The 14,613-nt window shown below is 41.1% G+C and overlaps 2 protein-coding genes across 2 annotated transcripts; both read right to left on the reverse strand.

Moving 5' to 3' along the window:
• Positions 1-1,403: 1,403 nt before the first annotated feature.
• On the reverse strand, positions 1,404-6,012 carry LOC130259235 (transmembrane protein 238-like). Its single transcript, XM_056503339.1, has 2 exons — positions 5,528-6,012; positions 1,404-3,015 (listed from the first exon to the last, which is right to left on the reverse strand). Exons 1-2 carry the CDS (start codon positions 5,917-5,919, stop codon positions 3,006-3,008), a joined length of 402 nt encoding a protein of 133 aa, XP_056359314.1. The 5' UTR covers positions 5,920-6,012; the 3' UTR covers positions 1,404-3,005.
• Positions 6,013-7,786: 1,774 nt separating this feature from the next.
• RSL1D1 (ribosomal L1 domain containing 1) lies at positions 7,787-12,996 on the reverse strand. The gene is made up of 9 exons (XM_056503338.1): positions 12,449-12,996; positions 12,145-12,284; positions 11,287-11,425; positions 10,678-10,826; positions 10,441-10,542; positions 9,761-9,854; positions 9,548-9,676; positions 8,581-8,790; positions 7,787-8,329 (listed from the first exon to the last, which is right to left on the reverse strand). The coding sequence occupies exons 1-9, from the start codon at positions 12,482-12,484 to the stop codon at positions 7,985-7,987; spliced, it is 1,344 nt and encodes a 447-aa protein (XP_056359313.1). The 5' UTR covers positions 12,485-12,996; the 3' UTR covers positions 7,787-7,984.
• Positions 12,997-14,613: the final 1,617 nt, after the last annotated feature.

Consider the following 14,613-nt stretch of genomic DNA (forward strand, 5'->3'; position numbering starts at 1 on the left):
TTGAGGTTAAAGAGGGACAACAATCTGCTGTAAACAAAGCGTAGTTTGACCTTGGGAAATAATAATGGATTTTCTAGAACAGAAGCACAGGAACTTCAAGCGAGATTTCTGGATGTTTTCATCCTCCCTGTGTAGGCTGGGTCTATATTAAAGCGCCAATCATTAAACAGAATATATTACGAACTTAGTTCTGTCTCGGAGCTAGTAACTGGTTTTGCTCCCGAAAGATTGTATGAACACGCATTGCACTGCTAGAGCAGCCTGAGTGAGGATGAGCAGAGACTTGCATTTCCTGTGTAGTTCTTCAGTGACATCCAATCTGCTCAAAGCTTACTTTGGCTGAATACGTAACATTTACTTCACCCATTCACACAAACTAGCTATAGCAACACATGCCATTATTTGATCTTAGCCCTCTCAACTTGCTATACACCCATGCTTCTTCTCTACACTAACTGCTACTGTAATAATTATGTCACTCCCAGCAACTCTCACAAGTCACATCAAACAGATTTTTGTAGGCGTTACTAATAATTTAATCTTTCTCCAATGAACAAGTAGACATATACCACATGAAAACTTCCATTAGATGCAGTCCACGTTTAAAGTCTAACAAGCATTTTATCTATCTACATAGTTAGGAGCTAGGGCTGGCATTTTTCCCTTAGTGGAAATGTAGGATGATATTTTAAGCTATTTTTAAGGCTTAACTAGATGCAAAAGACTCCTGTACCCACCCTTCTGGAACTAGTTTGGTTCTTTGTGATTTTGGCTAAGATTTTAAAAAGCATGCATGGGACTTTCCTCAATGGGTAGAGGAATTCTACTCTTAGCTGTACAACTCTATTCACATAACAGCGAGCAGTCCTAAACATGTCCAAGAACTTCGTTCTAGTCAACAATGTAAAAGTTCTTTGTATGGACTTTGTGCTGCATTGAGCAGAACTGATAAGCATATCATGAAACTAAAATAATGTTAAATATTTGTTAATGTGTAACTGCAGATGATGCCTAGTTTCTGTTTAGTATTAGCCTTCCTGATTTAGAAGGTAAATTGATTGCATGAAACAGTAACTGGATACATTTTCAAAAGGAAAATAGTTATAATACTTACAACAGGTATTAATTGCTCCACAGCAATTACTGTCTCATTGTTTGGACACTCCATCTCAGTTATCTTTTAGTGCTTTACTCTTCTCTGTGCTTAACATCCTCCTTCACTGATGGATCAGCTCCTATATTTAATTTTTAAAATATATACTATTCATATTAGTAAACTAGTTGGAATTCCACATAACTTTTGTTATGTGAAGTTGCACTCTAGCTACCATCTTATGCAACAATAATTAAATACTAATATTGGATTAATTAGATTATAATATACAAGGAATGCAAAGGCCTGCTCAATTCACTCTAGTAATTATTATTGCAACACTTCAATAGAAAATTTTGGTTTTCACAGACTAAGTATGTGAAATACATGTATGAGTCTTGACTTAATTTATAGCTGTTACTAATCATTCCACTTATTAAACACCATATATCATAATTCACTTCGTAAGTTAAATGATGGGGAATCAGAAAAAGCATCTATTCAGAACAAGGAAATTTTAAAAAAATTATTGCAAATGAAAACTGATTTACAGGCTTTAAGGGAGGAGCTTGTTTGGTTTTTTAAAATCAGACCATTGCAAAACTACAGTGGTATCACATTGCAATTCCATTAAAAGGAGGAAACAAATTGCATACACCTCCTAAAAACTGCAGATAGTAAAGGAAAAATCACATTGCAGACCTTTAGTGTTCTTCTGAATTTGCTAAAAGATAGAGCATTCAGAAAATATTTTAAAATGAGAATATGCATAGAAAAAAGTTACTCCAGTCATTTTACAAGAAAACACAAAGACGTTTCAAGAGTTCACAAGGAAGTACAGCCACAGTGTTCTTAGTAAATATTTCCTTAATTCCACCTCAAGTATTCAATGAGGTGTGGCATAGAACAATTGTGCACTGAAATTGTGGATTAAGACCTACGAGTATTTGCTGATGGTTGCATGAAACTCTTAGTGTTAGTTCAAAATCAGAAGAACTCAGGAGGAATTTCTCCACACAATTTTATCATTAGCACAATTGAGGTATTACTAGCATTAGTAGAAATCTTTTCCCAGATACTGTTTGTTAATGTTTTAATGTTGTTAACACCTTGGAGTACTTGTTAATCAACAGGGTTTCTTTTGGTCATGTTCCTTCCCTCAAATGCTTCAGCATTAAGAACATAATTTCCAACATCACTGGACTAAAAATGCCTCTTGGGAGAGTCATCGTATTACATCATTTGTAACTACAAAGAATGTACTTGTATGCCAATATCACTGGTGTTATTCATCTACTTATAAAATCTCAGATCCCGGGTTACTTCAAAATAACAATGAAACTTTACAAGAGACACTGTAAATTGTGTATGTACACTATGATCAACTTCTACATTTGCAGCTTTGCATCAACAGTATAATACAGACATTTTAAAAGCACCCTTACAAACAAAAGTATTGCACTGGCATTATAAAAATTCACAGTAAGTTTAACTTCCAGGCCTTGGTAAAAAAGAGTGCAAGAGCTTTTCATTGTGCAAGAGCTTTTTATCCAAACCTTCCAGGTTATTAAAAATAATAATAATTCAAACAAAAAAAAAAAAAATAAAACCAACTCTATGACAAGCTGCAGTGATTTTTCGGCAAATCAGGTTCAATTCTTTTTTAGCTTTCACTACTTAAAGAGATTTTTTGGGATCTATTTTCACCATTTCAAGGCATATCCAGTCCAACACTGAAATAGGTGCATTTGGCAGAGATATGGCTCCACATGTCCATTTTATGGAGAGTCCACAATGCTTGCAGAGATTATTCCACAATGAGAGAATCCTCTTGTCTTGAGCAGAGAATCTCTTTCCATAATTTGCAGCATTTCCCCCACTTTTTGGGGCAGTAACATCAATAGTCGTGTCTTCAACAGATCCTGAAGATAACACATGAAGAAGAGGTTACTCTGAAATAGTCTTAGAGCAAATGGTCATATAACTCTAAACTGTTTCTTAAAGTCAATCTTAGAAGTACTTTTCCTTATGTTTAACAGCCTATTGGGACCCGAAAGAAAGGTCCATCAAGTCACCAGCCCATCTCCAATAATGGCCAAGTGTGATGTCTCAATAAAGGCATAAGAATATAGCACACAAGTAATATCTCCTCAGGATATCATCTTAACTGCCACTGACTGCCCTGGGTCTTCCTGAGCCAAATATTATCTTTACATCTCTTCTGCTTTGTCCTTCGGATTTTTGAATCAGTAAATTTTTATCTGTCTCATGTCAAGTAATCCCACACTCCAATTACATATCACGTGACAGTTTGTTTGTTCCTGCTTTGCCTTGGGAGACACGCAATTCATACCTTTCCCATAGTGACTGTATAGACTTCTAGAACACTTCATACCCTGCATCTCCTTTCAGGCTTGAGGATCCTAATCTACTTAGTACTTCTTTAATAGAAGCATTCCATATCACAAGAATTCTCACCTTTCTCTACTATATAATTTTTAAGATGGGAAATCAGAACTGTAGCATTCCTTTTATAATTTCAAAAAGTTAATGCTCAAGAAGGTTTCCAAATGGACAGTAAATTGAAAGCATATGGGGTTTTTTGGTGATTTGTTTTTTGGTTGGTTGTTTTCATTTTTTGTTTGTTTTTGAGGGGGGTGAGTTTTTGTGTGTGTGGTATTTTTTGGTTTTTTTTTGTTTTGTTTTGTTTTGTTTCTGAATGTGTGTGTGTGGTGGTGGTTTTTTTCCTCCTTATCCAGACAATATCTGCCCGAACATGTTTAACCCGTTTGGTTGCGTTCATAAATATCTCTTGATGGGGAGAGGATTTGGTCTATCAGCAAGGAAGGATCTGATTCAGACGGTTGTTTACGAGAAGTTCGAAGGCACTTTAGATGAACTTACTTCAAAAGGAAACTATAAATTATCTTTCAAGGTAAAACCATTTGTTATCCTTTTTTTCACTTTGCAAGTAAAATCATAGAGTTTATGATCCAATATGTAACATAACTGCTATACACCCCCTCTGTTTTGGTTCCTTCTGAAGTTTACTGAAGTTTGTTTACTGTAGCAACAGAAGCTGCCATTTACTTGAGATATCTTGTACTAAATCACTATAGATATCCCTATAGGATATATAAATCTAATTACAATCGAGAATAAGACTTGAAATATTTCAAAATAATGGATAACTTTCACTACTAGGAGTTCTTTACAACAGAATCTATATCCATCTACACATATTGCATCTACAGAGATAGCAGATTATCTGCTGAGTTCAATATCCGCTATTGCCATGATCTTTAGATGAAATGGTTTTGCATAATAATTTATAAATGCAAATCTTTCCCTGCAAATATGGACCTGCCAATTTCAGAAGAAAAAGGAGGTCTGAAAATAGAACTACTAATTTTCAACAACCTGTTTTCTAATTGCAGGTGTAGTTAATAATAAACTAAAGAGCAGTAACAATCTTTGAAGGTGGTATTGCTGCTGTTCTTTCCTGTCTCCTACAAGTTTTCTATTAAGCAATAATTATCCATATTCCATCTCCCTACTGTTAAAACTTTCTCTCAAGAAAAATTTCATGGCTCTCATGAAAGAAGACTATTTCCATGTACTTTTCTGTAAATTAACAGTATCTTCAGAATTTAGTTTCAAGGAGAAGCAGGAAAAGCTGATCTTGTACATAGTGAATCAGAACAGCGAGATGTTTAGAATCCTTGAACAGTTCAAACAGTACAAAACTGTGTTTATAGTTCCTTCAATAGAGGATTTTACAGAGTGAAGTGAAGGCTTGACTTTTGCTGTATAAATGAACACTCTAGGGATATTTTGAAAAGCTTCATGTTTTTCAACCACGCTTTGAAATAGGACCTAGACAAGCAGTTTAACCGAGGATTGCATTTATAAGTTTCAACCTCTTACCTACAGCTCTGTCCCCAAGCCAGCATTTCACCTTTCTTGTTCTCCAATGAACTAACATTTCCTGATGCTAACGAAGGGGCTTCCCCTCCCAAGAGCCGGTGTGGGGTAGTGGTTAATGGCCATTTCTGGCCGCATTTGGTTGCTGTGAGGACCAGTTCAGAACACCACGGCTCCTGTGCAGCTTTCGGGCACCAGCTGTCCCCATGCCAGCTCCACCTCACTCCCCAGGCTTCACTCCTGCCCGCCTTTCCCGTTCTCCGAGGCTACAGGAAGTGTCTTCCCTGCCTAATCCCACCTGTGCAATCCTCCCCTCTCGTCTTTTAACCGCCTGAACTGAGAAAGATTCCCCACTACTCTTATTTTAAGAAGCCTCAGCTGCGGGCAGGTGGTTTAACACAGCAAGTGTTAACCCGAATCTCGGGCAAGAGAGCTCCCCAGGCTCTAGCCGAAGTCAGAGCTCCCAGCCGGGCTCCCCGAGTCCGTCCCGGCTGCGGTCGCGGCTCTCACCTGCCGGGCTCGGCGTGGCGGCCGCGGGCGCCCCCGGCGCGCTGCAGCTGCAGCTCCAGCTCGGCGGGGCGGGCGGGGGCGAGCGCGGCGTTGAGGCGGAGGCTGAAGCCGTGCACCAGCCGCCGCAGCAGCGTGTCCCCGCGGCCCTTGGGCGCCGACAGCCCCACGTCGTCCCGCAGCTCCTCGGGCGGCACTTCCAGGTTGCCCGCGTACCAAAACACCCACCAGACGAGGCTGAGGAAGATGCCGATGCCGCCCGCGTAGATGAGCAGGTCGGAGAAGAACACGTCGGCGAACACGCCGGCCAGCAGCACCGCCAGCCCCAGCGCGTCGAAGGCCAGCGCCAGCCAGAAGGCGGCTACGCAGCGGCCCAGCCCGCCCGGGGCCGCCATCGGGAGCGGCGCCACCGCCGCCTCGGGCCGCGCTCACCTGAGGGCAGGGCCGGGGACGGCGGGGCCGGGCCGCGCCCTCCCACCCGCGGGCAGGTGCAGGGCACGCCCCCCGCACCTGAGGGGACGGTCGGGGCACGCCCCCCGCACCTGAGGGCACGGCCGGGCTGCGCGCAGGGAGGTGGGCACACCCACACCGCCCTCAGCGGCCCCGCCAGCCCCCAGACCGCCGCTCTGCGACTCGAGGGCTGATCTGGCAGATGAGGCCTCTCTGGGAGAGGGGCTCGCCGCTCTTCCCGGGCGCAGAGAGCCGCACAGGGCCGGGCCCACGGCTGTTCCAGCTGAAGGCAGTGCCACTTCAGGCACCCTGGAAGGGAGACACTTCAGAAAAGCGGTCCCCAGGTGAACATCCACTTCGTTGATCTCCACACTTGCAAGGAGAGGCAAGCTGGTCCCAGAGAGCCGAGATTTGCAAGACAGTCACAACGTGCATCTTCAACTGTGCTTGAGGAGACTTAAAAAAAGTGGCTTGAATACAAGTTCAGGTTGACAAACAGGAAAAAAGTTGTCAATGCAGGATGCAAAATTCAGTAAGTAAAATAGTTATGTAAAAGACAAGACATATTTTAGTTCACCCTTGGGTTAGTTAATGATCTTATATCTACCTTTTTACACTTCCAAGTCCTCAAGCACAAGAACTATATTTAGATGTAGGAACTCCTGTGCCTGCTCTCACAAGAGCCTTTTATCTAACTCCTTATTTAATAATGTAAGACAGTGTTACAGTAACTAGAAATATCAAGCTAACAGGAACTATATGACCAGGCCTAATAGCACCTTCCACAATTTTGTGGAAATAGTATGCAAAAAATGATGCTGCTGAGGAAGACTGCTCCTCCAGTGACAGTGAGTGCTACTGGTTTACTGGGATTACAGACTCAATTCCTATCATAGCTTTTGGTTCACAAAATAGTTGAAAAGTTCCAAAAAGTTAGGGTTGCAAAAGGGTCAAAAAAAGTTGACACCACAGATCAAACAGAACATTTTCATATTCCTTAGTGTTTACCACATTTTATTTAGCACCCACCTTCTTTCTAAGCATCTTGATATGAGGATACCCTAAAAAGGAGGTGTGGTAGGATTTTTTGAATGACAAATTGGGCTGGTTAGTTCCTGTTGATTAATCTTGTCTCTTACCACCTTTTTTTTTTATTTTGAGTTTTTACCATTAGGACTTTTCAACACAAATCTGCTTCATATTGTCACTCTGCAAAGGACACAAGTGATCATACAGAGAACAACTGGGCAGTTTTGCAAAATTTCAAATATATCACCTTTCAGTGCTCAAGTATGTATTTTTCATGCCCTAACAGGACAAGTTCACTAGGCTGGCACACTTGAATTCACACAGCCTTTGGGTTTTTTCAGATGGAAGAACAACGGTTCTGTGACCATCATGCAGGAATACTCTCAACTGTTCTGGAAGCAGAAATAAAACTCAAAACTGAAGGTAAGATTTTGATTAATGTTGTAAAAGATATATTGTAAAAGCAAAATTTTAAACTTACAAATACCTAGGTAAAAACAGCTAAAAATTACACTGTATGGCTTGGTATCAGGCTGCTAACTTAAATATCTGCAGTAACACCAATCATTGTCAACCTGAACAATTAAAGAATTAAAAAAAAACCTGTAGCACCTTTAAAGTAAAGGTGCTGCTCTTGGCATGCATGCTTCTTGCTTCAGAAAGGCAGTGTTTATTAAAATATTTCTCAGAATTTTTTTCCTTGGGATAGATCCCTCTCTACCCTTCAACACTTGAAACATTTGAGTTTTTTTTTGGTTTGGGCCAGGAAAAGATAAAAGGTGATGAGGACATTAAGACAGTGAGTTTATTTATACCAGCTTGTGAATTAGAAGGAAACCAATTAATCATTACAGATCTTGGTGAAAAAAAAAATCTATTTGGATCAAATTTCATAAGAAGGTATTTTACTTCATCAATAAATTTGTTTACTAAAAATACACCACAGAATGAAGATCCAAAATGAGTTACAACAGACACTGTTCACACTGACTGTGGCACACGTGCCTTTTTGGGGGTCTGTTTCGGTGGTTTTGAAGCCCTCCTGGCTGACTGTATTGATTTGCCAGCTTTGGGTGTTGCAAAAGACTTTGCTTCAGGTTTTTTTGGAGTCTTTTTCATGTCTTTTTCTTTTATTGCTTCCTTTGGCTTGCTGACCTGCTTGGCTTTCTTCTCTTTCGATGATGTCTGCAAGTTTGCACCATCTTTTGTAACTTCAGGTTTTGATTTTGGCGTCTCCACGACTAGAGATTGTTTCTTTCTCTTACCAAGGACTGTTTTGGTTTTCTTGCCCGAATTGTCACCTTTTTCTGGACTTGGTTCCATTTTCTGTATTTAACACAAACAAAAAATTTACCATTCCTACCAAGAAACATATTTCCTGTTTTTCAGGAAGAAGGATCAGCGAAAACCATTACAAATGACAAATACTTTAAACTGAACTGTGCCCTAGTCTACTTGCAGTGTGATAACACATCACTGTTCCCTAACACTGCTTCCTAGGGAGCAACGGACAATTTAAACAGTTCAAAATGTTTAGTTTTAACTAAACAAGTTTCTCAATATTATTCCACAATTACCTTCAGGTTAGCTGAGCCTGTTGTTTGTATGGGCACCAGTTGTGGAATTTCTTCTTCATCATCACAATCACCTGGTTCTTGGACTATTTCTACTTTTCCTTTTAACACAGGCTCCTGGGTAGCAGCAGCAGCTTTATTTTCTCTTGCCACAGTGACTTGACTTGACTTCAGGTTTTTACCTGTCTTCTTCACTTTCTTGGGTTTTGCCTTCTAGAATTAATCAGAAGTACAACTCAGACAAATCCCCATACCATTTCTAAATGTATAATAATTGTTTTAATGTAGTTAAAAATTAGATGGTGTAGCAACATTAAAGACTCTTATTCAATAGACCTGGACTAATCAATGATATGTAAAATATAAAAAAATGCATTGCATACAGAAGTTTATTATAAATAGCTCACAACTATAGTAATGTCAAGATTACAGTCTTTAAGTTAAATATTCATTAAATTAATTTCAGACAAATGAATATAATCAGAACTCAGTAAAAAGAAATAGCCAATTATTATTTTTTAAAAGTATGAGCTCCCTTTATATACACAAATATGAGCTTGAGAATTATTCAGATTTCACTGATTAACCAACAAAGAACGATGCATAATCTGAATTCACATATATGTTAATGAGTGTATTTTCAGAGGCAAGTATGGATAAACAATACAAGCAAAGTTCTAAGAATGATTCTCAGGTCCCTTGAGTTTAAAACTCAATAAATAAAGTGTAGAAACACTTTATTTATTTCCAGTTGGCTTTAAAACCTGTAAGGGAGTTTCCATAATTTCATTATTATTACTGAGTATTTGAAGCCCTGAGACAGGACTGTCTGAGCAGTTTTAGCAATAAAAACCTGGGATCAGTTGCTAATGCATTTAAACCAAAGATGACAATGCATAGAAGGAAGACAAAGAACTAGAACTAAATGTACAGATTTAATTTATGCGAAGTTTGAAGAAGTTTTTGTTACCTTTACTTCATTTTTCTTGAGAGAGAGCTGTTTGTCAAGCTCATCCAGGTTGGAGATATTTGCAGTAAATATTGGAAGTGCAACCGATTTAAGTGTTTTGAGGTGAAGAATTTTTACATTTTTCCATTTCTGCAAAAACAAAACCAGTCTATTATGTAAAAATAAGGCTGAAATATGAACCTATTTGTCTGTAATGCAGTCAATCAGTAGTACCTTTGGTAACTTGTTATCAATCACTTTTGCTGCTGCGATGATATTCTCAAGTATCTCATCCACTTTCATCCTAGTGTGACCTATGTGCATTGTACTGAAAGAAGAGAGGAATAATAATTCTATATGGGCAAATAAACTTATTTCAAGTTACTTGTTTCATTCAGGCATACCCAAAAATGCAAAAAACCCACTTATCTGCAATTATTATAAAGGAGGGATGGCTATTGTAGAAATCTTTTGTGGTAACAGAAGGGAGTCATCTGTATTCATCTCTCCATATTTGGACGTGCAAATTCTGCCTGACATTACAAAGCATTTCTACCAATTCAGATCCTTTCAGATACACAAGGCATGAAAAAAAATATTATTAGAATAGAGTATATTGGAAATAGAAAAATATTATTAAATTAGGTTAAAATTAATGCTCTTTGACAGTGACAGATGCCTGGAAATTCCTTAGGTAAAAGGAAAGAGACAAAACCCTTCAACTTCACAGTAAAACTTAAGTATAACTACTAATTTAACTATACAGGTAAAGGTTCAAAATGCCCCCCATTTGGAATTGTGACCCTCAACATTTTTTATTCACATATAAAAGGAATAAAAATAACTCACTTAAAATTTATACAGTTAAGGTAGAAACATCCTTCAAGTGATGTATTAATCTATTTTGTACTTACTAACAGCACCCTTTGTTGTTGACTCGGAGTGTAGTCCCTTGGATATGTTTCTCTAGCTCCTTGGCAAGATCTCTGGCTTTCAGGTTTACACATAAAGGTGCCCTAACAGAAAGTGAGATGGGTAAAAAAAAGAAGTAATTAGAAAAACCAAAAGAAAACCAATTCCTCCATTACTAAGAAGAATCTGATCTTAAAAAAGATAATGCAAGAATGGATTTCCAAAGTTTAAAGACCTACTTTTTCCTTTCATAGAAGTGTTTTCCTAGGTGTGAGGGCAAAAGCCTTCTAATTCGGTCATCAGACAGAAAGAGATCAAAACTGTTCAGGAGGCGCCTCTTCGCTTCAAACATTTTATATTCCTTTTTGAGAGTTCTGTATGAGATGATCTGCAACACAAGCACCAGTTTAGTCCCTGCTGCTAAAAATGCAACCTTGAAATGCTTCTCAGAACTGCACAGATTAAAGCTGCATAACTGACAGTCCATCACAGGCTAGAACACTGCAGATAAAATAACAAGTTGTTTTATAGTTTTATTGCTGGTGGCATAAACAATCCAATCCAGTTGCAAAGGGCTAAAGTATTCAAATGTGAGTCTTCCCAGCTGGTTACTCAATCTAAATGTTGAACATTTATCTAGAAACTGTATCTGATTACTAAAAATCCTGTTTCAAACTGAAGAAATCATTCTGAGAAAACATCGCATTTTAGAAGCAGCACAGTTCAAGTAGTCAGAAAAATCTTACTAGAGAATATAAACAGAAAAGAACAACTACTTGTACTCTTTTTGGTAGTATCAAATAAAAGAAATGGCAGTACTGTATTATACCATGAGGGACCTCCCTTACCCGGCTAATACTTCTGATCCCATTCTGGAGTAGAAGTTTCTTGTAGAGATTTTCAGTCTGTTCTGCTGATAAATTTGGTTCATCCTTTGTGAACAGGCAAACCTCAGCTGTTTCTGGTCGAATGCCAAAGGGCAGTGGTCTACAATGAGAATATGAGATGCATAAAGAATGTCTAATAAGAGAAAGTTTTCCCCAGAACTAGGATTACACTGGAGATCAATACCCTTTAACAACACAGAGAAGTGCCTGTATTTAGATTCTGTTAACTAAATATTCTCAGAGGAACCTACACTTGATTAGCATAGAGAACTGTAAAAGTGAAATCATGGAACACCACGGCTCCAGTCAGATGCAAAGTGGAATCCTCTTCGCTGCCAGCAGCCCTTACCACACAGGTCCCAGGAGGAGGACCCTCCATGCTCCTCCCTGCAGTTACTAAACAAAACTTCTTAACAGTGCAGCCCTGACACACGGATGTAAACCTCCTCAATATAGCGCAGATACAGTTTAAAAGGAGACTTCTAATCCATATTTAGGTCAGAAAGAAGTCTTAGTAATGATTTGGTGGGGATGGGTCAAGACAAAGAAGGTGATCTATTTTCTAAAGCTTAAGGACTGAAAGGCATATGCCCTGTAACTGGCAAGCAACAGAATCAGTATTCTCTGTGCAAAAAGCTGGCACTGCCCAGCTTCCAGTTATACCAAAAGTAGGTGTAAAGCAGCGTCCTGACCTGGAAACTCCCGTGGTAAGGCCATGGCAGTCAAACCCCTTACGTTCAGAATCTGCAAAGTGCTCTTTTCCAAGCCAAAGGGCACGAGCAACCCCTACAACCACGCGGCCGGGTATCAATGTCTTACATGCTGATGAGTTTTGCCGCCCGCGGGACCTTCCACACCGTCACCATTAGATGGATGCTCTCGCTCTCGTTGAGGAGCAGCACGTCTCCCTTGGCCTTGCTTCTGGCGAAAGCTACGAGAGCCTCCACCGCCTTCTTCACCTGCAACGGCACCACAGCGGCAGCAGCCGCAGGTCAAGCCCGACCCGGCCGCGCTCCCTCCCAGCCGGCTCCCCGCAGCCCCCGGGAGCGCTCCGGTCCCGCCCGGCCGGCTCCCCGCAGCCCCGGGAGCGCTCCGGTCCCGCCCGGCCGGCTCCCCGCAGTACCTGGGCTCGGTCCAGCAGCTCCTTCCCGCCCGCCATGGTGGCCCCGGTGCCACGTGCAGCTCCGCGCGTGCGTGCGCGGCGCTTTCCGGGGCAGGCGGGCCCGTCCGGGGCGGGGCAGCTCGGGCGGGCGGCGCTGGGGCTCGTGGTGCCGTCGGTGCTTTCCGCTCTGCGCTCGGCACAGCTGCGAGCTCGGCGCGGGGGTGCCCCGCGTGCGGGGTGCGGCTGGCCGGTGCTGTGCTCGCAGCTTTGCCTCTGTAGGGTCACGGGCTGACCGGCTTGGAGCACAGTGCCGGAGGCCCTCACTCCTCCCGCTTCGGCACCAGGGCCAGCCGGAGGTCAGGCCGGGTTGCTTAGGCTTGTGGCCACCGTGTCCTCACGGTGACAAGCGTTTTGTAGGACTCGCCTTGTTTTATTGATGATGCTCTCCTGGTCCAACCCCGGTGGTGCTGGTCCTCTTTGCTTCCAGGGGTGGCTGGTGTTTAGCGTGATGTGCCCCGGGTGCTTTCCAGCAGAGCTGTTCCCCAGCCAGTCATTTCCCAACCTGTATTGCCACAAGGGGCTGCTCCTTCCCAAATGCAGGTTTACATTTGTCTTTTTTCTATTTTGTATTGACGGGTTTGCGTTGCCGAATCTTTCCAGCCTGCCCAGGTCCCTCTGTTAAGGTAATTATTGGTCCCAAGTTTGATGCCTCCTACAAACTTGATGTGACCATGCTTCAGGTCACTGTTAGAGCTACTAAATAGAACATGTCCCAGGATAACTCCCAGCAGTACTCCATTTGTTATTTGCCTTCAGGTGGAGTACAAGCCATTATCTCTGCCCTCCAAGCCCTATTATCTGATCAGTGGTTACCCATCTAGTTGGCCACCCAGCACACCATCATGTTTAGGAAGAATTGGGCATGTTCTTCAGATTTCTTCTTTGAAGACTATCCCTGACTTTACTTCCTGTATTTGTCCTTTTGCACTGGAGTGCTGTCATAAATTCCCTGTTTAGCCAGGCCAGTCTTCTGATACATCTACTTGTTTTGCTGAGTATCAGGAGGAGCTGTTTGTATGACTGGAGGTGGTTGTCCTTAAAGACCTGCTGCCTGGTTTCCTGAGCTCCTTTGCCCTTCAGAGCTGACTCCCATGGTATCCTGCCCACTGGTTCTCTGAATAGACCAGAGTCTGTCTCATGCTGCTCATTTTTCTCATATGCTCTATCTTGAACATGGCTGTTTCCAGGTCGCTGCCATTGGGGCAAACTCTGATTATCACGTGTCACACCATTTCTTCTTCATGTGTGACTAATAAAGGAAGAACTGCTGCATCTCCAGTTTAGAAATGCATTGATTGACTACATGGAAATAGCTTAATTGCGGAATAGAACTGCATGGAATGCAGTTCCATGCTGGATAAATACATTGTTCTGAGATAAAATCTAGCCTGGAATTATTTTGGTCTCATTCTCACAGTGCTGTGTGTGCCCTGGCAGCTTTGGGTTGTCTGCATTCATCACAACACGTAAGCTGCTCTCTGGATAACACAGCTATGCATAACCAGGGATAAAATATGTGAGAAATTAGGAGTCTTAGTCATTCACCCTACTCTAGATTTTTTTCCTGCTCTTTGCCTTTCTATGTATGGTTTTATTCCTTCTCATCAGATAGATTGCAACAAAATTTGTTGCTCCATCAGTGTGGCCAGTGCAAAGAGAAACTAAAATACCCTAGTTTCTTGGCGAACTGTTTTATGTAGTGATTTATATTTTCTTTTTGCTGTTAGTGTTCTTGGAGCAATAGTAGAATAATTGACTTATTCAGACTTAGGAAAGAACTATACGGACATACACTGATTTTAAAGAGTGAAAAAAAAAATCCTGTAAAATGGAAGTTTTCCTTTCCTATTGTGTTATTTGAACAAAACCAAAAGGAAACCAAAAGGAAATCAAAACAAAAAAGAAACTGGCTAAGAAAAAGAAAAGTTGTTCTGTCTTGCCATGATTAGAGAAATTACTGAAGGTGAGGAACACACAGGGTAGCCAAGGAGGGCAGATGCATTAAAATATTTTCAGTACTGCTGGAATTTCTGCATGTCATATTAGCTGTGCTGCTGTATATTCTGATAATTGTATCCTTGCTTTTATCTTTGCACATTTTAGGGCAGCCGTATTTTAATAAAACA

The sequence above is a fragment of the Oenanthe melanoleuca genome, chromosome 14, assembly GCF_029582105.1.
Source record: "Oenanthe melanoleuca isolate GR-GAL-2019-014 chromosome 14, OMel1.0, whole genome shotgun sequence".
NCBI classification, from domain to species: domain Eukaryota; kingdom Metazoa; phylum Chordata; class Aves; order Passeriformes; family Muscicapidae; genus Oenanthe; species Oenanthe melanoleuca.

What these genes read in the sequence shown, in the direction of transcription:
- RSL1D1 (XM_056503338.1), bottom strand. Translation starts at nt 12,484, where the DNA reads ATGGCGGGCGGGAAGGAGCTGCTGGACCGAGCCCAG. An exon ending in TCAAGAAAAATGAAGTAAAG is followed by an intron (nt 8,791 to 9,547) that starts GTAACAAAAACT and finishes GATTAATTCTAG; the next exon opens with AAGGCAAAACCCAAGAAAGT. An exon ending in CAGGCTCAGCTAACCTGAAG is followed by an intron (nt 8,330 to 8,580) that starts GTAATTGTGGAA and finishes TGTTAAATACAG; the next exon opens with AAAATGGAACCAAGTCCAGA.
- LOC130259235 (XM_056503339.1), bottom strand. Translation starts at nt 5,919, where the DNA reads ATGGCGGCCCCGGGCGGGCTGGGCCGCTGCGTAGCCGCCTTCTGGCTG.